The sequence below is a fragment of the Meles meles genome, chromosome 7, assembly GCF_922984935.1.
Source record: "Meles meles chromosome 7, mMelMel3.1 paternal haplotype, whole genome shotgun sequence".
NCBI lineage: Eukaryota > Metazoa > Chordata > Mammalia > Carnivora > Mustelidae > Meles > Meles meles.
The window spans coordinates 66,147,510-66,170,315 of record NC_060072.1 but is presented as its reverse complement, the minus strand read 5'-3'; the positions used below and the strand labels follow the sequence as shown (position 1 = coordinate 66,170,315).

The window sequence follows — 22,806 nt, the reverse complement described above, 5'->3', positions numbered from 1 at the left end:
CCATGGCCTTTCCCATCCTTTCCCATGGATAATGCAGAGATGCCATCAATTCTGCTAGAGAGTTGGGAGTAATCTTCAGATTGTTTTCCCTCTTCCTGGCTACCCTTACTCCTTTTGGGCCCTAGGAGCTTAGTTTCAAAGAACTCCGTGAAAATGACTTTGGGGGCACAAAACAAGACAGTGAGCTGAGCACCCTGTAGTGTTTGTTACAGATTTTTATGCAAAGTGTTCTAAGACTTTTTAATGCAAAATTGTTTTTAGGAATAGCAGATTATGTGCTGAAACAGGAGTTCTCAGAGAACACAGAATGAGATAGTTTAGCGATTAGCGTTTTAGATAAATATGCAAATGAAAACACCAAAGCCCGTAGAGGTGAGTAACTTGCCCCAGTCCCATAGCTAATAAACAGCAGAACTGGGATTCAAACCTGGGCCTCCCTGACTCCAAAGAGCCTGAGATCTTTCTCAGTGGCTCTCACAGTGTGTATCAGGCTCACAGGAGAGCTTGTTCAAGGTACAGATGCCCAAGCTTCCACTCAGAACTGAATTAGAATCTCCAGAGTCAGGACATCTGGGTTTTTGTTTGTTTGCTTGTTTTTAATAACTTTCTAGTTTACCCTTCTACGTGCCAAAGTTCGATAATCACACTGCTACCCCTACTGCTTTATGGTCCTATAGAAATGGTCCTCACTGAAATAATAAAAACTTTTAGGTTAATCCTTTCTAGCTTATGAGAGTTATTAGGGAATGAGCAAAACCTTAACATTTTGTAAGTTTTCATGAATCTTTATATTGGGTATGATAGTTTCTGCCTTAATTTACTTGCACTGATTTGATATATAATGGTTCTCAACTTAGATTATGCATCTACCTTGCTAATGCCTTGCAGAATCTGTTCATTTGCTTTCACTTGGCACTCCCAAATTTCTCTGACAAATGTTACAGCTTCTCTTCTGCTGTAGGACACATGGTACTCCACAGAGATCACCCTTTGGCTTAAAAGAACTTACCTTCTGTTTCCCAATTAAAAATATGAGGCAAAATTTGATGGGCTACTGGAACTAGAGAATGTAGTTATATTCAAAGAGAGGAACTCAATATAGTGAAGATCACAGACTCTCAAGATTATTAAATATAAAATGACTTTTGGAGTGCCTGGGTGGCTCAGTCTGTTAAGTGTCTGCCTTTGGCTCAGGTCATGATCCCAGGATCCTGGTTTTGCTCTCTCTCAAGTAAATTAAAACAAACAAACAAACAAACAAAATTGACTTTCACCGGTCTGTCTGTGGGGGCTGAACCCTCTATAGGTATCTCCAAAGTGAGGTCATGTGGGTGGCTCGGTCCGCTAAGTGTCTGCCTCCAGCTCAGGTCATGAACCCAAGGTCCTGTGCCAGGCTCCCTACTTGGCAGAGTCAGCTTCTCCCTCTCTCTCTGCCCCCCGCCCCGCTCATGCTCACGTGGGCATGCTCTCTCTCTCAAATAAATAAAAACAAAATCTTTTTTAAAAAGAGAAAAAACAAAGTGAGGTCATGTGGATAACAAGCTAATGGTAGAAATCCATTAGCTCAGGACCTCTACGTTGTTTCAAAAGCATGATATAACTGTTACACCCCCAACCCCTTGCCCAGTTCCCGCTTCTAATAAAAATGCAATCATAGTGTCTGGCTACAAAAGTCATACCCAAGGAGTTTATCGAATCCAGAAAATTTCTCTTCCTCGTCTTCTTTCTGCTGAATTCTCACTTGGGATATGTAAAATTTCTCTCCTGTGTCTGGGCTATCAGTAACTATTACCATATATGGAATGGTCTCTTGTGTTTAAAACAAATTAAGAGAGAGAAATCCTTGCTGTGTAATGTCAAATCAATAGAATAGTCCTAGACTTCCCAAGAGAAATGTATAGTTTTGTTACCAGTTTGAAATATATATATTTTTAAATTTATTTACTTACTTGAGGGAGACAGAGAAAGTGAGGAGGAGGGGCACAGGGAGAGGGAGAGAGAGAATCTTAAGCAGGGCTCACGGGCTCAATCTCACCACGGGCTCAATCTCACCACCCTAACATCATGACCTGAGCTGAAATCAAGAGTCGGATGCTTATCCAGGCACCCCAAGTTTGAAATGTCTAGAGAGCCTCTTAGCTGTGATCTTTCAGTGACCAGAGATAAGCATCGTGCCTCTGTCAAGAACAGGATTTCAGGAAATGGGAACAGAGTAGTCCCTCCTTGAGTCTTCGTCAATGGCAGGTAGCTACTGTACTCTTCACCTTCTCAGTCCAGTGCTATTCCATAAAGACTATATGAAAAGGAATATGATGAACTCTTAGAATCTAAAATAACTATATCAAGTTCTTTATTGGTGGACCTTCAATGACATTTTTGAAATTATATATTTTTTCTTCACTCATGTCTGTTCCATCTGTTTTCTTCTTACCCTTAATGAATGTCTCACATCAGCCCAGGGACTTTTCTGAGAGCTGGTGTCCAAGGAGGACTCATTTGCAGCATTTCTTCTGTCCTTTGGTTGTGTCATTATTACAAAAGCAAAGGTTCTGCTCTGAGCCTTTTCGGCTTCCATCTGCAATCATGCAGAGACCCAAGGGAATACTTTGTTTCTTCTACCTGTGGTAGTTATCTGCTGTCTTTTATCCCACCAACACAAAAGAGCCAGGAAACAATTTCAGGAATCAAGCTCCCACTCCTGGTTCTGTCACTGTTCTTACAGTAATTAATTTCAATGTAACAAGCAACATTTGAGTCTTTTCAATGAACTGGGTGCTGTCCAGCATAAAATGGTAAACAAGAACCAAGGAGTTTACCAACCAGAGGGGGACATTCAAGCCCTGACTTTAAAAATGAACACTGTTAATGTTTCACCAAGTTTTTTGAAATTATATTTCTTTCACCAAGTATGGTACCCGGACTGGCAGACCTATCCTTTGAGCTGGGGTTACTTGCCAAACCTACTGAGTCAAGGTCTCGGAGGGTAGAGTAAGGAAGTCATTTTTTTTTTTTTTTTAAAGATTTATTTATTTGACAGAGAGAAATCACAAGAGAGGCAGGAAGAGAGAGAGGAAGGAAAGCAGGCTCTCCGCTGAGCAGAGAACCCGATGTGGGACTTGATCCCAGGACCCCGAGACCATGACCTGAGCTGAAGGCAGCGGCTTAACCCACTGAGCCACCCAGGCGCCCCAAGGAAGTCATTTTTAATTGGTTCCTAGATCTTTCTTACGCCTACACAGTTTGAAAACCACTGATGTCCTGTAAAGAGAAATGAGCCAAACACCATTGTTCATGAACAATTAATCCATGTTCACATTCCAGCTGGAGAAGTTCTCATCTTGGGACCAGTTAAAAACGACCAGGGAACCTGATGTGAAATGCAAACTCCTGGGTGTTCCCCAGTCATTTCTTCTTTAGTGGGTGGGGCCAGGGATCGGAAATACACACTTTTAGTGTGCATCTTAGTAATTCCGATCCAGTTCGCTTGGTGGGTAACACTTTGAAAAGCACTGACCAATTGGATGATGGTTGGCTGTAATCTCAGCGGTCTATTTAGGATGTGGCAACATTTAAGAGGTATTATTTTGTTAGAGGCTGGAGCAAAATGGTGAGATGCCAGATGGGGCAAGTCATATTAGTGGGCATGGATAGCATAGTAAAATGTGACCCTCACTTAGCCCTGTGGTTTGAATTGCTGCAGCCAATTCTCCGATTTATTTCAATTGACCATAATAAATCCCATCTGGATTAGAAAACTTAGACTTTTTAAAAAGAATTACACCATGTGCACTCAGCTATGCCCTGTCATTGGAAAATATAATCAATAAATAGAATATAGCTCAGAACACTATTTCCTGAAATGGTAATTATCTCCATTGATGACATTTGCATAGGTGGGCTGGAAGTATAATATGGTGTAATGGGATTCTCTGCCTTTTAAAGTCGTAAAAACCAAAGGCAAAAGAAAATCTGTATGGTAGCTTACATCATGTGGGAGGAACTCCATTGCTGGAAGGATGGACACTGAAGTCATTTTCCACGTACTGCTCTAAGGTAGCCAGAAATCATCACAGGTCAAAGTCAAAGACGCCACAGAACCTGAAATAAATTTCTTGTGAATAAAATCTGTCATGCAGAGGGGCGCCTGGGTGGCTCAGTGGGTTAAGCCTCTGCCTTCAGCTCAGGTCATGATCTCAGGGTCCTGGGATCGAGCCCCACATTGGACTCTCCGCTCAGCGGGAAGCCTGCTTCTCCCTCTCTGCCTGCCTCTCTGCCTACTTGTGATCTCTCTTTCTCTGTCAAATGAATAAATAAAATCTTTAAAAAAAAAAATCTGTCATGCAGACTCAAAACAGAACCTTCTACAAATCAAATTATTAAAAACAGGGGAAATTGTGCAAATTTTAGACAAATTTATCCAAAAAGATCCAATTTGTCCTATGACTAACATGGACTATGAGAAGGAAAAGCTTTGATGGTGAAAACCAATATTTAGCTTGCTCATGATTCATCCAGATTACAAAAGCTGCTAAATATCTTTCTGGAAGAAATGTCCCTCAGACACTGGATCCACCGCATCAGTCCCAAATGTCACAAAACCTTTGAGGGTTGATCTAACCTCCAAACGCTTTTCAGAACTCTAGTCCCATGCAAGGCTGCTCCTGCAGAGAAAAAAAAATGGTAGCTCAAAAGCAGAAATGTATTAGCTTACCAGGCCAATATGTGGACTTGACCTCCTTCTCTGATCATCTTCACTGGATTCCCACAAGGGCCTCTGAACATGGTCTTGCCTGATTCAGATGAGACATGATTTCTCTTACTACCTTAGATCGATTTCTTATTAGCCAATAAAAGAGCCTAGGGTAGATCTCCAGTGGAGGGAAGAGGCCTGCTACTCAGGATCAAGGAAGACATGCAAACTGTCTTCGGGGGCAGAAAGGGTGAAGGGAATAGGCTCTGCTACTCTACTATGATTAAAACCACAGACTAATTTTCTCCACTCCTAACCTTCCTAAACATTTAGCTTTACTTTTCCTCACTGCTAGTAGCCCATGCCAACACTACAGTAGAATTTCCTTTTGTCAAAACATGTTGAAACCAAGAACATTTTTTTTAAAAAATTACATTCTTTGAGAAAATGGAAAATACCAGTTGAATCTAAGAACTTGTGTGTGGAGGGGAAAGTAGAGACTGTTCCATCTGAACAAGGGTAATAAAAGCTAAAACTGCCAGGGCTCTTTCCTTTTCCTTTATAAAGAAATTAGAATATTAAGAAATCAATTAATATCCCATAAAATGTACATGAGCTCATGTAATTCTCTTACTAGACAATAACTGCCATCGATATTGGAATGAGATTATATAAAAGTTGTATTTGTTTTACCCATTACAGATTCACCAAATTTGTTATTTTCCAATTATGTTTGTGCTGCTAAGACCTACTACTATTCCTCTGGGCCAGTTAACTAAGTTGTTTCGAACTTGTATCCATGAGACCTCCCTTGTAAAGGCTGGTGATTTTGCTGGTAATTTGCAAAGGCTGGTAATTTTGCACTGAAAGCCATATTTCCCAGCCAAAAATGGAAACAATCACCATGTATAAACATGGGGAAAAGAGGATGGGGCAGGATATGGACGACTCACTGTCACTCTTTCAACTCTGCAGGAAAGGCTCAAAATACACTCCTTACTGGTTATTAGAACTGACTTTTTAAAATGTTTATCAAATTAAGAGGAGTGGAAATTATACCAAGCTGACCACATTGCAGGAGGTAAAACAAATGGCTCCTGAGTAAATGCCTTCTTTGAGTGGTATTACGGATAAAACCAGTTTTTGAGAATTGCAACGTGACACATCAACAAAAATAAGAGCAATGTGATGGTGATGACGTTGTGTGCATATTGATTTCTATTTATGTTTTAGCTGTTTCAAAAAGTCAAAGAAGTTTGTCCAAACGTGCACGAGAAGATCAGACCTATCTATGCGGACCTCAATCATAATGACTTTGCTATCAGCAAGGAGGACATGGAAGAGCTTCTCTCCTGTACAAACATTATCTTCCACTGTGCAGCCACCGTGCGCTTCGACGATCATCTGAGGTACGTGCCCACTTCCTGCTCATGGCGCACACAGGTGCACGTGTGTGCGTGTACACATGCATGTCAGTTTCCTTGCGGTTTCTGTTAAAAAAGAAAAAAGATGTACGCAAGCGATGAATCATTAAATTCTACCCGTGAAACTAATAAGGTGCTCCATGTTAACTAAATTGAACTTAAATTAAAAAAAATTTTTAAAGGTATATTCTCCATGAAAAAAAAATTCAAAGGAGTCAAACTCCAAAAATCTTGCCACCCAGAGACTATCACTTAATATCATAGAGAGCATCCATTCCAGCTTTTCTTTACACATCCATAATAAAATAGACTCATGTTCAACTTCATCAAAAAATGGATCATACTGATAATTTTTTAGCAGCTTGCTCACTTATATCTTTGGATCTCTTTCATTGTGAATAGATATTCTTTATAATTTCTAATGACTGTATGACATTCCATTTTACGTGTCTGTAGTATACTCCACCAGTTCTATATCGGTGGATATTTTTGGATTTTTCTAATTTTTCAGTATTATAAACAATGCTTCAGTGAACATCTCTGTGCTTGCATTTTTTTTTATACCATCATGTGCTTTACTTTGGGTAAATGTCCAGAAGTCAAATTGTTAGAGATGTACCAGATGTGCCCAGGTTAGAAATGGTTTACATTTTGACATATAATGCTACATTGCTTTCCACATGGGCAGTATTGATTTCCGTTGTTCCAGGGCACATGAATGCTCATTTCTGACACCCACAGGCATACTGTATTATCATTCTTTACTTTTAATGTTGGCAATATAATGGAAATGCCATTCCGTATTTTGATTTTGATTTTGTTGTTAATGAGAACAGTTGAGGGCGTGGAAATGCTGATTGCCATCTTATTCTTCTGTGAAATGCCTATTCATCCTCTTTGCCTGTTTTTCTACTGAAACATTTTTTTCTTGTCAATTTTAAGACTTGTTGGAATAGTTAGCATATTGATTTTTGGTCTTTTACAAAGCTCAAAATACTTTATCATTTGTCCTCAATTATTTTTATTATTTACTCAGTTATTCATAATTTCTTCTACAATTCTTATTGCTTAATTTTCTCCTTTACATCTTTGACCCATTTAGAGGGTTTTTTTTGCCTATAAAGAGACATAGGAAAATTCTATAAAAAGGAAAGTGATGTGGGTGTAAATATAGAGTAGATTTTGAAAAATTTCTAACAGATGGCTACTTCTTAAGCAACATTTATTAAATGATTTGTTTTTACCCTTTATTTAATGAAGCTCTTATAATATACTGCATTTCCAATGTTGGACTCTTTATTTTGTTCCATTACTTAGGCTTTCTCTCCCAACACCACAGTATTTTATTACAGTAATTTTTTACTTTATTAGGCAAGTATACACACATCATTCTCTTTTTATAGAATTTTCCTGACTATTCTCATCTGCTTAAGATAGTTTTTCCAGCTTCTTAAAAAGTTGGGAATTTGATTAGGATTACTGAATATGAACATGTCAACTGCTTTAGAAAAACAACATATTTAAAACATTGGCTCTTCTTATCTAAGAACAATATATTGTTTATTCAATTTTTCTATAACCCTTAATGAAGTTTTATTTTTGTATATAGTCTGTTCCTTTTTTCTTAACTGGATATATTTTTTAAATGTTCTGTTTTGAGTATGTGCCTTTCTTCTACCATATTCTCCATTTTTTCCCATTAACATAACTTTTATAAATGGACACTTCACTGAATGAATCATTGCATGTCCCAGGGTAGGTTTTTTGTTTTTTGGGTTTTTTTAGCTCTTTTGTTTGTTCCCCAGATACACAATTATGTAATCTGATAGGGATTTTTGTGACTGCCTTTACAACTGTTACATCTGCTAATTCCTTATGTTTTCCTCTCTAATTACCCGGTGGAAGTTCAGAGCAATATTAAGTAGTAGTAGTGATTGCAGCCATTCTTCTTGGCCCTGGCTTTTTTTTTTTTTTTTTTTAAGATTTTATTTATTCATTTGACAGAGAGAGAGAGAGAGCAGGAGCATGCACAAGTAGGCAGATCAGCAAGCAGAGGGAGAGGGAAAAGCAGGCTCTCTGCCTAGCAGGGAGCCCAACGCAGGGCTTGATCCCAGGACCTTGAGCTCATGACTTGAGTTGAAGGCAGAGGCTTAACCCACTGAGCCACGCAGGCACCCCTGCAGTAGAAATTTCTATTTCTCATTCTCTCTCTACTGCTACTCTCCTACAATTCATTTGAATTTTTGCAGCTTCTTGAGTTAGACGCTCAATTTATGTATCTTTATATTTTTAGTGGCTGCTTAAGAAACCCCTTTATACATCCAGAAGATTGTGATTTTTTTTTCCTTCCAGTTGATTTACAACCAAGCCATCTCTAAATGCAATACGAACAGTGCTTCAGCGACTAGGATTTATGTGCACAGAACATGGCATCAACTATAACGCATTCCAGGCATCGCAACTGTGTAGCCATGATCTGTGCTCTTCTTCCTGGGCCTTTGGTGCAGCCACAGAAATGAGACGCACGTGCCCGTTATTGGAGTAGGTGATGTTCTAGCAAAGCAGGACGCCGAGTTGCCTCATTGTACTTCTTCTGCTTTACCTCCTGCAGACATGCCGTGCAACTAAACGTCACTGCCACCCAGCAGCTCTTGCTCATGGCCAGTCAGATGCCAAAGCTTGAAGCCTTCATACATATCTCCACGGCCTTTTCAAATTGTAACCTGAAGCACATCGATGAGGTCATCTACCCGTGCCCTGTGGAGCCAAAAAAAATCATCGACTCCATGGAGTAAGTTGGGTCACATGAGGGGGTCAGGAGGTGGGCAGATCATGGTTCTCTTTGATTCTTTGTAGTCATTCATTAATGAGGTAACAAAGCAAGACACTCTTGAAGCAGAGTGCTTTGCAAAGGTGCTAGCTTTCGCTGTCTGATCCCTGCTGTTCCCTTCATCCCAGCGTGGAGAGTACGGTGCTTGGTGATGGGGAAGGACGGGCATGGATAAATGCCACAGGGTGGTGGGTATCAAGGAGGGTACGAGTGGTGATGAGCACTGGGTGTTATGAGTAAATGGTGAATGGTTGAACGCAACGTCAGAAACTGATGGGGTACTATATGGTGGCTAACTGAACATGATAAAAAAAAAAAAATGCCACAGAAGAGTTTTGTGAAATAGTTTAGGATTGTAATGGGCACATGGGAATGCTTCTGTCACTCTGTACTGAACTCAGCATGGTCCCTGAAGGAAGGAGAGTGTACGGTGTAAAAGTGAAGAAGCAAGCCTTCAGCGCCAGTCCAACCTGGCTTCTGCAGCTTCTGGTCTGTGTGACCCTGAGTGAGTTCCTTGGCCTCTCTGCACCTCAGTTCCTTCATTTGTGAGATGGGGGTGATAACAGTGCTCATCTTGTAGTGATGATAAGTTGAGGGACAGAAAGCAGTTGTTGTGCTTGGGAGTGTTTAATGGCAGCTGATCCAAAGGTTAATAAGGAAGAACTCAGAGGTGGGACGTCTGGGTGGCTCAGTCCGTTGAGTGTCTGCCTTCGGCTCAGGTCATGATCCCCGGGGTCCTGGGATGGAGCCCCCGGTTGGGCTCCCGGCTCAGCAGAGAGCCTGCTTCCCCTTCTCCCTGCCGCTCTGCCTACTTGAGTTCTCCTATCTCTCTGTCAAATAAATGAATAAAATCTTTAAAGAGTAAATAATAATAATAAGAAGAAGACCTCATAGGTAAGCGGAAATCCTCCCAGGTCTGGCAGAAAGTGCGTCTCTTGGTCTAGGAGGCTGAGATATGCCTTCCTTATTGTCTTGTTGTGGAGGAAAAATAACTGTAGCATCTTTCTCTTCCCACCTACTAACAGGAACCACTGTGTTCTTAGGACTGGCCCTGGTCTCAGAATAAGTGTTTTCATTTTCTGGGTCTTCATTCTTCTGTTCAGTTTAACAAGTTTATCTTGTTTAGAAAAACAAAACAACTGCAAAAAGGTATTCCAGCTGAGAAAATAGACTACTTCACCATCAAATTTGTCAGATTTTAATTTCAGTAATACTGTATCTCTAAGATAGACTCTTTAAAATGAAGTTAGCTAAATCAAGAGTTCATTCCCTTCAGGGCAAACATTTTTATCTCCTACAGTCCTGAGAATAGATATTTTTACCTGTCATTTTAAAATATCCGGGACAAAGAAGAATGAAAGTCATCTAAAGGACCTGGAGGTTACCTCACGTTGCTCATAAGCGGTGACTTGCTTAAGTCGTGCAAAGGGACCTTCCGAGCACAGAGCTTGTCAGGAGAGCTGGAGAAAAGAGGCTCTGATGCCCCAAGTCGGTACAGGAGAGTGGACGTGGAAGGCCTCAGCATGTTTTTGGGTGGAATCGATTTGTTTTTGGTTAGCTGACCTCTCACAGTGCTGTCTCTTGGTCCGTGTGGTGTGTACATATTTGCTATGCCTAGGAAAGGGGCAGAGCTGTTTGACTGCAGACTCTGTGCTGAGATCCCAGAGTCTTCCTCCACTGTTGACCCGTCTAGCAGCTGACAGATGACAGCACGATGTGAGGCAGGACGGAAGTCTTGCAGAAACTGCCAAAGAAAGGAAACAGGAGTTGAAGCTTCAGTTCAGCCCCAGTGAGCGGCCTCTCTCCGTCCTCCGAAGTACTTCCTCCCTCCCAAACTGCGTCCCCTCAGGATCCCCAGGTCTCCAAGAAGAATAAACTCACCTCCCAGAAGAGCTGGTTTCTCTTCAGGTGCCCTGCGCTTGCCATCCTTGCCCACTCCGTGTCCCCTGGGGAAAGCCAGGGATAGCTACATGATTGATGATCAAACCGGAATTGGCATTTGTACAAAATTCATGTCTCTCATTTACTGCTCCCCAAGGAATATAATTATTCCGAAAAATATACAGCCAAACAGAAGTAAAAATGAAATAAATTTTGTTTCAACAGAACACGTTTTACATATAATTAAGAAACCAAGGTTTTCTTCTTTTTTAAAAACAAGGAAAAGTCATAACCACAATTTATTAATTCAGAATTTTATATTCAGGACCACCTGTCCAGCCTCATCTCCGCCAACCCCCAGTGTACGTTTGTGCTACGGTCACACTGAAGTCATCACTCCTCTCCCTCCTGCCGCTCTGCCTTGGCTTATGACAGTTCGGTTTCTAGATACTACCCCCACCTCTGCTTCCCTGGTTAATTCCTACTCTGACATCAGAGCTCTCCTCTGGAAGCCTTTGAACTGAGGCCAGGCCCAATTAGGAGTTAATGCTTCTTATTGGTATGATAATCGTGGCCATGAATCAGCATTAAAAAACGGACCTCTCCAGCTCTCACACCTGCACATGTCCACTGCCCTCGTCCCAACTATTGCAGGCATTTTATCATGGAATTATGTCACCATTCTTCCCCATCTCGCTGTCTTCATATTTCTAGCTTCTGCAGTTGGGGGTTTTTACCTTTAGAAACTCCTGTGCATAAATGAATGAGGGACTACCAATGAAATTCCAGTTTTCTGGAATAACGGCTCAAGTAGAATGTTTATTTTTTAAAGTGCACCTAACCAACCAGGAAAAATTGCTGCTTTCCCTCTTTTTCAGATCATGTTTCATGTTTACTCCTCTTAGGAGAGACAGAGGGAAAAAATTTTTGTGCCTATATAAAAACTGGAAATAACTAGAGCCTGAAACTAGAAAAATGGATCTGTAAATATTTACTGCTTTAGTTAGCATCCTTAAATCAATCTAGTAAGTACACATTAAGAAGGGAAGGGCAGCTCTGATTCATCACTGAGCAATTATTGTGAGTAAAGACACTTTCACAGACATCGGTTCTTTACCGTAATATTGTAGGGCTGCCGGTATGTGTCGCTGCTACTGGGCTAATAAAGGAACAGAAGCTCCAAAAGGTTGAGGAAGGCTTCGGAATTCTCCCAGCTAGTAAGTTACAGGGACACCATTTTTCTCCATGGCCCCATGATTCGGTCACGCGGCCCTTTTCGATCCTCCCACACACTTGACTGTATGAGAGATTAAAAGGTGCTTTCTTAAAATAGAGACTGTGTTCTCAAGGAGCTCCCAGTAAAACACAAAACAGGGCAGGGTAGCTTTATACATGGAGCGTGGTAGCAGAAGTTAGATGGAGTTTGTGGTAGCAGTGGAAAGGCCCTGTGGAGACAGGCACAGCACACGGACTTGGGAGAGGAGGCGCAGTGTGGCGGGGTGAGGTGGGGGCACAGACTAGGCACAGCCAGGGGAGCAGGAAGGCTGGAGGCGTGCTGGGGGTAAGGCCGTCCATCCACCGGGCAGCACAGTTGTTATTTGTAGGGAAGCAGGGCTGGGGCTGTCCTGAGAGTTTTGAATGCCGTGGGGGAGGACTGTATTTAATTCTAGAGAAAATTGGGATCCATGGCAGGAAGGTCACGCATGTGTGTGTAGAGGGGGTGGTTTTGATTGGTTGGTGCTTCCATTTTGTTTTCATCAAAAAAAGACTCAGATGAAAGCAGGCTTTAGGAATGTTAGTACGGTCACGAGGGAAGGGGGTAGATCTGCCTGGGCAGTCGTCAGAGGCAGGGGCAGCTGTGACCTGCCATGTTGTAGGGTGAGACCGAGAACTGGGGAGTGAGAACAGATACCAAAAACACCTCTGTGTTCGGGGACAGGAGACTGAATGGGATGTGGCTACTGCTTTGCACGTCGGCTTGCACATACCTTCTAATCAACCCTCAGATCCCATCTCTAGTGTCCAGGATTGAAATCCTTTAAAGTTCAAGTCTACTGAAAGTTTTACTCCAAGAAGTGATGCCTCTCTCAGAGTTTGTTCAAGGCTAACATTTGTGGAGTGGCATCTTTTGAAACTGGTGATTCCTCAGCTTGCCTGACCATAACAAGCACCACTCCACTGGTTACAAATCAAGGTGCTCAAGCTGTCACCCCTGAAGACTGGTTTGGAGGTTCTAAGATGATGCCCAGGGAGCTGAACTTTTGTCATAGGCCCCATATAAGTCTTACTGACGAGCAGGCAAGTTTGGGGAAAACTGCCTCAAAGTGCTTTTTCATGTAATGTCTCTCATTTGACACGAGGTTCATTCATATTCCAGTCACCCATGCACCCCAGCCTCCCCCCCTCCTCGCTTGCCATCCCCCAACCCCATTCCTAGAGGCTTTCCTTGATGAAAAGTTCCTGATAGATTTGTACCTACTAAAAATCATGCTCTTGAAGCTACCTGGCCTCCAGAAGCACAGTTAATCTCCCATGTGAAAAAAGATGTTTTTGATCAAACGTGGGCAGCAGTCAGCTATGGCAGAAATATGAAAGGAAGTCAGATGTTGGAAAGTAGTCTTGTCTGGGTGCTGAAGAACACGATGTTAACACTAAGACAGTGTATCTACTCCAGGGGAAAGGAAAATACTCATTTTGATTTTGTCCATTTACTGTCAGAATTGTATAGGTTTAAGATGGCATCTAAGCAGCAGACAAAAAAAAAAAAAAAAAAAAAAAAAAAACCCAGAAAATTCTGTGTACTTTTAGTGTTATCCGGCTTTAAATACAAATCAGAGCTGGGTTAGACTGCTTCCTAGACAGATTGAATAATTTTCATATTATCAGGCCACTGGAGGCCAGAATAGGTGTTCAGTAGAAGTCAAGGGGGAAATGCAGAGACCAGCTCACCACCAGCACTAGGCACAAGAATACCCCTGACCCCTGTAAAAAGTGTAAATTTGCTCTGTAAATTCAATTCTGCCACGTTGAAATTAGTCAACAAGTAGTCTTTCAGCTTCTCAACACTTGACATCACTACCAGCTTGATATTTTAACTTCCAGTTTTGCTTCATTCTCTAAAAACACATCCCCTCCCTTCCTTCCTCCTTTCTTCCTCCTGCCTTCTTCCTTCTTTCCTTCCTCTTTCCTTCCTTCCTGCCTTCCTTCTTCCTTCCTTCCTTCCTCACAGTCTCCTTCTAGCCCCACCCCCTCCTGAGTTCCCCCGGGCTCTCCTGTCAATGTCCATCTCAGCTTCCCAAAGTGTTACTCAGAACACAAACTGGCCAGTCAAGACTGTGGTGGGGGAGAGCCCTTCAGGACGGAATCAGGGAGTAGGTGCCTGGGCGGATAAAGTGATTGGACCCAGAGAGAAGAAACCTAATCCCTACTCTCTGGGACTCATTATAAAATGGGGCAACTGACATATGAACCTATGGCAGGATCACTGCAAGAATTAAGGGAAGAACCTAATTCAGATGAGAGAAGGAGCGAGCAAACATGACCATGACCGTGTGTCCAGTACTTACTCCGCAGAAAACTTCACCTGAAATACCACTAGTCTTGGCCTCCCTGTTGTCTAATGAAACTAGGAGGAAAAATACATATTCCTCTTACTATTTCGTTTAGGAAGTACCTAAATTATGAAATCATTAATGATATTAGGTTGATTCAGTAAGTTTCAAGCCCCGCCCCCCTGAAAAAGATAGTAATATTTACAGGATATGGTATGTACATTGCTTTCTGAAATCTTCACTAACTTTTTCCTTCTTTTGAAGCAATGTAAGTAGAAGTTTAGAATCTGGAACCTATGGGTTCAAAGCATCTCAGGTACCCTGAAGAGCATTTGGTTAATTTTAGAAATGTACTTTTATTTATAGAGTGTCTTTTTCCATGCCAACTTCACTGTTTTAAAAACAAACTGAGAATGGGCACCTGGGTGGCTGCCAGGTAAGCATCAGCCTTCAGTTCAGGGCATGATCCCAGGGTCCTGGGATTGAACCCGGCATCGGGCTTCCTGCTCAGCCGCGAGCCTGCTTCTCACCCTCTGCCTCTCCCCCTGCTCATATACACACATGCTCTCTCTCTCTCTTCCTCAAATAAATACATTTTTTAAAAGTGTTCATCAAAAAAATTGAGAACAAAGAGCAAATTATACTTTGGTAAAGAAGAGCATGAACCGAGTATAGGTCTCGTAAAGGGTATCACCACTTAACCAGTGGGTGTGTGTGCTTCTTTTTTTTTTTTTTTTTTAATTTATTTGACAGAGAGAGATCACAAGTAGATAGAGAGGCAGGCAGATTGAGAGAGAGAGGGAAGCAGGCCCCCCGCCAAGCAGAGAGCCTGATGTGGGACTCGATCCCAGGACCCTGAGATCATGACCTGAGCCGAAGGCAGCGGCTTAACCCACTGAGCTCACCCCTGGGTGAGCCACACCCAGGCGCCCGGTGTGTGTGCTTCTTATACCAACGTCCTCTCTGAACCCAGGAAGTGGCTAGATGAGATGGGCCAAGGGCTGTTTGCCTGCATCAGAAAAGATAATTTAAAACTGTTACATTTGGGGGCGCCTGGGTGGCTCAGTGGGTTAAGCCGCTGCCTTCGGCTCAGGTCATGATCTCAGGGTCCTGGGATCGAGGCCCACATCGGGCTTTCTGCTCAGCAGGGAGCCTGCTTCCCTCTCTCTCTCTCTCTGTCTGCCTCTCTGCCTAGTTGTGATCTCTCTCTCTGTCAAATAAATAAATAAATAAATAATCTTTAAAACTAACTGTTACATTTGTAGATACATGCCCCTTGGTTCTTTTACCAAACATCAAAAATTCTTTCAGTTTATTGGCTCATTTGGCTTTATCAAAGAGCTTTAAGCGCAGTTGTGAAAATTCCTGTTTGTTCTCATGATAACTTGAAAATTAGAACAGCTATAATGATTGCCATTTTTCACCAGTAAAAACTGAGGAATCAAGAAGCTAATTCAGTGCGATACAGACAGAGCCACAAATAGAAGAGGCAAGTCATTCACAGAGCACAGTAACTTCTTTTACAGTTGTGTTCTTAGTAATCTATGAAACCAGGATTTTCTTTAAAAAAATTTATTTTAGAGAGAGAGATGTGAGCATAAGCTGGGGGGAGAGAGAGAGCCTTAAGCAGACTCTTTGCTGACTGTAGATCCCCACCTGGGACTCATCTTCTGACCCTGAGATCATGACCTGAGCTGAAACCAAAAGTCAGATGCTCAAACAACTGAGCCACCCAGGTGCCCTGAAACCAGCATTTTCTAAGATAGGTGAACTCCCTTTCCATGCACACCAACATCAATGACAACAGCTGGTCCCAGCCCTGTGAGGTATCATCTTAGTGCCTGGTTATGTTCTCATGTATTCTTAGAATTTGTTTCTTTACAGCCTGATCAGGCTGTATTTCTCCTGACCTGGTTTTTGCAATCTGTGTGTGTTTGCACATGAAAGAAAATGGTCTCAGGTCAGTTAATCCACTGTGGACCATCAGATAAAATGAGGTAATGGTAACATCATCATGAAATGGAGAGGTGCCTACATTATCCCACTTGCTTTTTCCCTAGCCTCGGGGGGGCCGTACAATTAGAAAATCTTCCATTTTTCTAAGTATGTGGAGTTGCTTTTGTTCTAGGAACTTCTTGACCTTTCCCTATTCAATTTAAATCAAATGGTATTTGAGTATCTAGAAAACACTCAGCACTAATAGCAGCAAAGCAAGGAAAACCAAAACGTTATAGACAGTGCTCTTGTCCCACTCCAACATCAAATGAGTGTTCTTAAAACTGAGGGTTGTGTCTCTGAAGAAGTACTGGCATAAGCACATTGTAAATGTCCAATAATTTGTCATGGGAGCAAAGCAGTAACAGCTAGGATTTTTCTATAATCAGAAGAGTATGACGGAGCTCAGTCCTTTAAGGTAGGAATAAATGTACCAAGCCCATCGATTATAAAAATCACACTAACATATTAGGTAGCCTGGTTTTTGAAAACTTATGTCGTAACAAATGGTTAACCAAATAGATCTGTCAACTAAGAGAAACATTAAATATTTAATCGGTGATTTTACCGCTTTCTTTGAGAAGGGCAGATCGACTTTGGGATTATCAAAAGGGTGCTGACATCTTTAAAAAGGAGATTAGGCGGCTGTCATGGTAACTCAGTTTCTCATGATACAAGTCCTTTTGTAAGTAGAGGTGTTCTCCAGTCACTATCAGAGCTGCTTCAGAGTAGTATAATCGTGCCTCCTGATAGACTATTAATAGCTACTAGAAAATCTCAGAATTCATGGGAAATCTCTGGAAAAAATTACCGAGCTATTACTATAGACTGTAAATATAGCTTCAAAATGCATTCCATAGATTTGCTAAAACAGATTGTAGCTCTGCCAAATGTCATTGCTTTTATTTGTTGAGAAACTGAATGGAATTTTAAAAGTAAAAAGCGAAAGGTTGCAGGACTGGTGCACTAGGTGTGAACAGGACAACTCCGGAGGAACAGGGACACCCCAGAAGGCTGGGGTGGGAGCCTCCAAGCTCCACGAACACAGCACATGGCATGCTACAGGGCACGGCTGGCACCCACAGGTGTCCTCATGGGTGTACTCCTGAGCCAGTTGGAGAGGAAATAATTGAGGATAATTAGAGATCATGAGTAATAAAGTAGTTAGATCGCATGGCTATTGAATTTCTCAGTCTAGTTGGGAGGAAGCTGGACTCAACTGGTAAGAGCGGGCCTCATGGTGCAGAGCCAAGAGCTCATTCAGCACTCAGGGTTTGGACGGGTGCCCACTCAGCCTTGGTATCCTGTGACTGTTCTGAATTCCAGAACTCAAGCGAGAAAGGGGAAGTCTTGTTTGATTGTGTTTTGTTTGGGGGTTCCTTCCTCCCTCCCTCTTACTTTCCTTCCTCCCTTCTTTCCTCCCTCCCTCCCTTCCTTCCTTTCTTTCTTCCTGTCTATTGTCTAACATGTTACTAGAATTCTTTTTGATTCTGACTACCCACAGGTGGTTAGATGATGCTATTATTGATGAGATCACCCCCAAGCTGATTGGTGATCGGCCCAATACTTACACGTACACCAAGGCCTTGGGTGAGATGGTGGTGCAGCAGGAGAGCGGGAACCTAAACATTGCCATCATAAGGCCCTCCATCGTGGGAGCAACCTGGCAGGAGCCTTTCCCAGTAAGTCCACTTGCCTGGATTCCTTGCTTTGCTTCCAAACCATCATCCTTTTCACCCAATTACTTTCCGAAGAGGTCCTTTTCTCTCTCTCTGTCTTCTCAGAACATATAGCTGAATGCAGCAAATCAAATACGAACCCATTATATTAGGACAAAATTCTACATTTGGTTCAGGATTTATCCAGCATGAGGTTCCTCTGGAGGTTATACTGTCTGTCCCAGAGTTGGATGGAGGTCTTACATTAGCCTCTCATTCACTGGCGTCTGAAAATTGCTGTAGGAGATAGTTTCAGTTCTTGGCTTCCCCACTATAGTTTAAATATACCAGAATGTTCTTGGTGGCCATTTTGGTAGTTTTATAACTGTCAGGGTAAATAAGAACCACAAAGTTCACAGAAGGTTCTCAGTTTAGGAATAATTAATTTTTGCATCTGTGTACTGCTGTATCCTTTTGAAAGTATATCGAATTATACTATCTTTTTTGAAGCAATTCTGTGAAGCTTTAGGGCCAAAAAAAATTGAGCTCTATGACTTACTGAAAATGCAGGCTTTTGAGCAGCCTCATCTATAAACCTGGGCTCATGCTACTTTAGCCCACTACTGGACCCACAGGTGGAGAGCCAATCAAATGAGACCATGTACAAGGAGTGTTTAGTGTAGTGCCTGGTCCCTAGTCGAATGAATATTAAGTCCTCCCTCTTCTCTATTCTCCCTCCTCTCCTATTTAAACACACATTTTAACTTTTACATGAAGAAACAGACATAAGAAGGTCAACTGACTTGCTTAGGGCTTAGGAGACAAGCTCAAGCAGACGCTTTTCCAACAGCTCCATAACATATTCTTCCCGCAAACATCTCTGAGCAAGCTAATGCAAATAGAGTATGGGTACTCGACTTTTCAGATTTTCGAGAAATGGATCATTCCTACAAATCATGTTTGATATGTAGTGTTCCCCTGGAGAGTTAAAATCAGGCCTGAGGTAAAGAAAAGTGATGGCTAGTGACTCGGTTAGCAAGTTATGATATTAAGTCAAGGTTCAGTTTAACCTCTAAGATGTTATAAAACAAACTGAAACTCCCCATGACTCCTCCCTCCTATAATAAAGATGCTGGCAGAATTTTCATTCTTGCACAAGTGCAGAAATATCCAGTGCTTTGCCAGCGATCTTTGTTTGTGATCTTAGGTATATTGGATGAGACCATTCTATCAGCTGGGATCTCAGCGCTCTTGTTTGAAACCTACTGAAATCAGACTGCACACATTGCATAGACGTGTAATGATTTTCTGACATGTGTAATTAATAGAGATCTTTTTCTTTTAGGGCTGGGTTGATAACTTAAATGGACCTAGTGGGCTCATTATTGCGGTACGTATAATAATGTAGAAATAACTCCTTGGAAGGTAGTGGAGGAATGGTAATAAAATGCCTAGTGTTGGTTTAGCTTCATTGATCCAAATCCGTAAGTGTTACTTTAGTAACTACAATTGAAGCCACTTAATCTCAATTCTGCTAGTTGGGAAATAGAGGCAGGATGAAATTACTTTTATTATTTGTAGATTTTATTATCAGGAAAGCAGAAGTACTGTGATATCATCAGTTACTCTTGAGGAGTTTTATTTTTGGAAAGTCTGAGCATCAAGGACCATGTCTGCATTTCTCTTTAATTACCACAAGAGGGGAGTGTTTCCTCCTTTTCACTATTTATTAATAACTTGAATTAATACAGTAAATTGGGGAGGCAACAAAAATCACATTCTCAAAGATTATTCTTCGTTATAAAACACATTCAAGAGTTAATGTGTATGGATAGAAATTTTATGTATAATAAAAATACATCAATAATAGTCCTCAACAAAGTGGAGATGCAACATGGGGGGTTTGGGGATTAGGAAAAGAATAAATGAAACAAGATGGGATTGGGAGGGAGACAAACCATAAGTGACTCTTAATCTCACAAAACAAACTGAGGGTTGCTGGGGGGAGGGGGTCGGGAGAGGGGGTTGGGGTTATGGACATTGGGGAGGGTATGTGCTATGGTGAGTGCTGTGAAGTGTGTAAACCTGGCGATTCACAGACCTGTACCCTTGGGGATAAAAATACATTATATGTTTATAAAAAAATAAAAAATTATAAAAAAAATAGTCCTCAACAGATACAAGAAAGAGAACCACCAATTAGAGAAAATTTTTCTCCTATAAAAATGAATGAATCGAGAAAACGCTTTTCACCAATACTCCTCTCCCAACCAAGGAGAAACATCAGCGGAGCCTCTAGGTCCCTGTGGTGAAGGCTGATCTAGGTGATGGGAGGCATGCCCCAGCTCACAGTTCAGGAGGAAGCACTATAGGACCCGAACCGCCTCTCTGCCCTTTAGGATGATGAATAGGAATTCACTTCTCTCCCTGAGTGTAAATCTTATTAGAAATGCCGTGCTTCAGAGCGAGGTCCCACGTGAACTAACATACAAACATAAGAGTGAATTATGACTATTTGTCAAAGACAGCGGCAGAGAACTTCTGATTTCTTTCTAGCAGCCCCTCTCTTTTTGTTTCTCCACCTGTCCTCAACTCTTTCATTTTTTTTATTTTAAAAAATATTTTATTTATTTATTTGATGGTGGGAGGGGGGAGAAGAGAGAGCACAAGCAGGGGGAGCAGCAGACAGAGAGAGAAGGAGAAGCAGGCTCCCCGCTGAGCAGAGAGCCCTATGTGGGACTTGATTCCAAGACTCTGGGATCATGACCTGAGCTGAAGGCAGATGCTTAACTGACTGAGCCACCCAGGCACCCCAACTCTTTCATCTTTAAAGGTTAGTTGGGGTGAACATTTGTTAACTTAGAACATAATTATTTTTACATGACCCTAGAGTGAGGTTTGTTATTTACAAAGCTGCACATGGATGCAGATTTTCTAAAATCTTTCAGACTGATTTCTTACATAAAAAGGAAGGGGAATCAGTCACAAGAAAATAGAGATTAGGAATGTAGGAAAGTGCTAACCATTGCAAATCAATGCTGGAAATATGCAGGGTATCAATAACTTCATAAAGTCAGTGAACATGACTATTAACCTATATATTTGTTGGTATGACTTATTTATTAATGTGAATAGTTCCCATTCTTACATTTACATAACATCTTTGAAGTGAACAAAGATACTTAACGAAAAGTGGTGGCCTTTCCCCAAGTAATAAAGAGTATTTATGGAACGGTAGAATTCTATTAATTCTTTAAAATGTTTCTTAGACTTTTAGGGTCTACTGTTGTTTGTAAGGTAGTGAGAACTAGCAGAAAATGACATCACTTAAGAAATGGTAAATTGAAGGCGCCTGGGTGTCTCAGTTAAGTGTGTGCCTTTGGCTCTAGTGTCTGGGTTCCCTGTTCAGCAGAAAGCCTGATTCTCTCTCTGCCTTTGCGCCCCATTTGTTCTCTTTCTCTCTCTCTCTTTAGGTTAAATAAAAAAATAAATAAAATGGTAAACTAATATTAATGGAAAATTTGGGAAACCTTAGTTCTTAAGATATCTTATGAATTTTTAAATGAGAAGAACTGTTCTTGGTGTTTGTTCACTAACTGAACATACTAACCTCTCACAAATTGGAGGAACTCCACCCCTAAAGGAACCTGAGGGACTCTATGGAAATCGGCATTTGAGATGGACTTGGCGGGGGGTTGGTTGTGAGGGTGGGTTGGATAGGCTGAGAGAAGTGAGCCTTAGCATGATAACCTGTAAGCCCTGAGTCAGTGTTAACTGTTGTTAACTAACAGCATTAGTTTAGTATTTGTCCCAGCTGTTACTTAAAACTTGGTTCAGTACTTACTGTTCTTTTTTCCTATGCAGGCCGGGAAAGGGTTTCTTCGGTCCATAAGAGCTACTCCGATGGCTGTGGCAGATTTAATTCCCGTTGATACAGTCGTCAATCTCACTTTGGCTGTGGGATGGTACACAGCCGTTCACAGGTGCGCATGTGGAAGCCAGCTTTCAAATATTTGATGAGGAGGAGGGTGAATATGTTAGGCTTAGTTTCAAAATACGTGCGTTTGATTGTAGTAGACCCCAAATGTCAGAAAGGATCAGTCTCAATATTTTACGTAGTTCCAAATATGCTATCACATATGCATGGAAATATTTTATAAATACTGCTTCATATTTTGTATAAAGTAGCAAACTCTAAATCATTTAACCATAAAATTCTTATAACCCAAAAAGGCTTTTCTTTCTATTCAATAGTCTAAAATACAGCTCCCCTTTTTAAGGCAAAGGAGATAAAAGTGGGTGAAATAAGGGCATCTTTTATATTTTATACAACTGCTCATTTCCTGCAATATGCCAAAAGTTCAGATCACCATGGAAGGGGCTGTTTCCTAGTACAGGGGGGGAAAAAAAAGGTTGTTTGTATATTTGACTCTAATAGTAAATGGCAAGCAGAATTAAATTTTTATTTGAAGTCAGCCATTTAGATGTTTTCCAATACAACAGGGCTTAACTGGACTTAGAAGAAAACATAGCCTATATTTTGCCCAATAAACATGTCCAGAAGTTAGTGATATTATCTGCTTTCTCATTGTCATGGTACCTCCATCTGCTCCCTAAATACATCAGCTTATTTGAGATCTCTTTCACATGTACACGCACAAACACACCTTCCTCGTCTTCTTCCATTTTGCATTTTTACCCAAAGAAGGAACAAAAAATGGAAGTGTTGTCCTGGTTATGGGAATTATTGAAACATCCTTGCCCACATGTTGTTTTT

General features: G+C 41.4%; 1 protein-coding gene across 2 annotated transcripts in view; it reads left to right on the top strand.

The window, feature by feature from the left end:
• FAR2 (fatty acyl-CoA reductase 2) overlaps positions 1-22,806 on the top strand; it is a 134,885-nt gene that overhangs the window by 97,135 nt on the left and 14,944 nt on the right. For both annotated transcript variants that reach the window (XM_046012391.1, XM_046012390.1), the window contains 5 exons: positions 5,924-6,099; positions 8,726-8,905; positions 17,876-18,053; positions 19,375-19,419; positions 21,894-22,012. In XM_046012391.1, the coding sequence (XP_045868347.1) occupies positions 5,924-6,099; positions 8,726-8,905; positions 17,876-18,053; positions 19,375-19,419; positions 21,894-22,012 (698 nt within the window). The remainder of the gene's footprint in view (positions 1-5,923; positions 6,100-8,725; positions 8,906-17,875; positions 18,054-19,374; positions 19,420-21,893; positions 22,013-22,806) is intronic.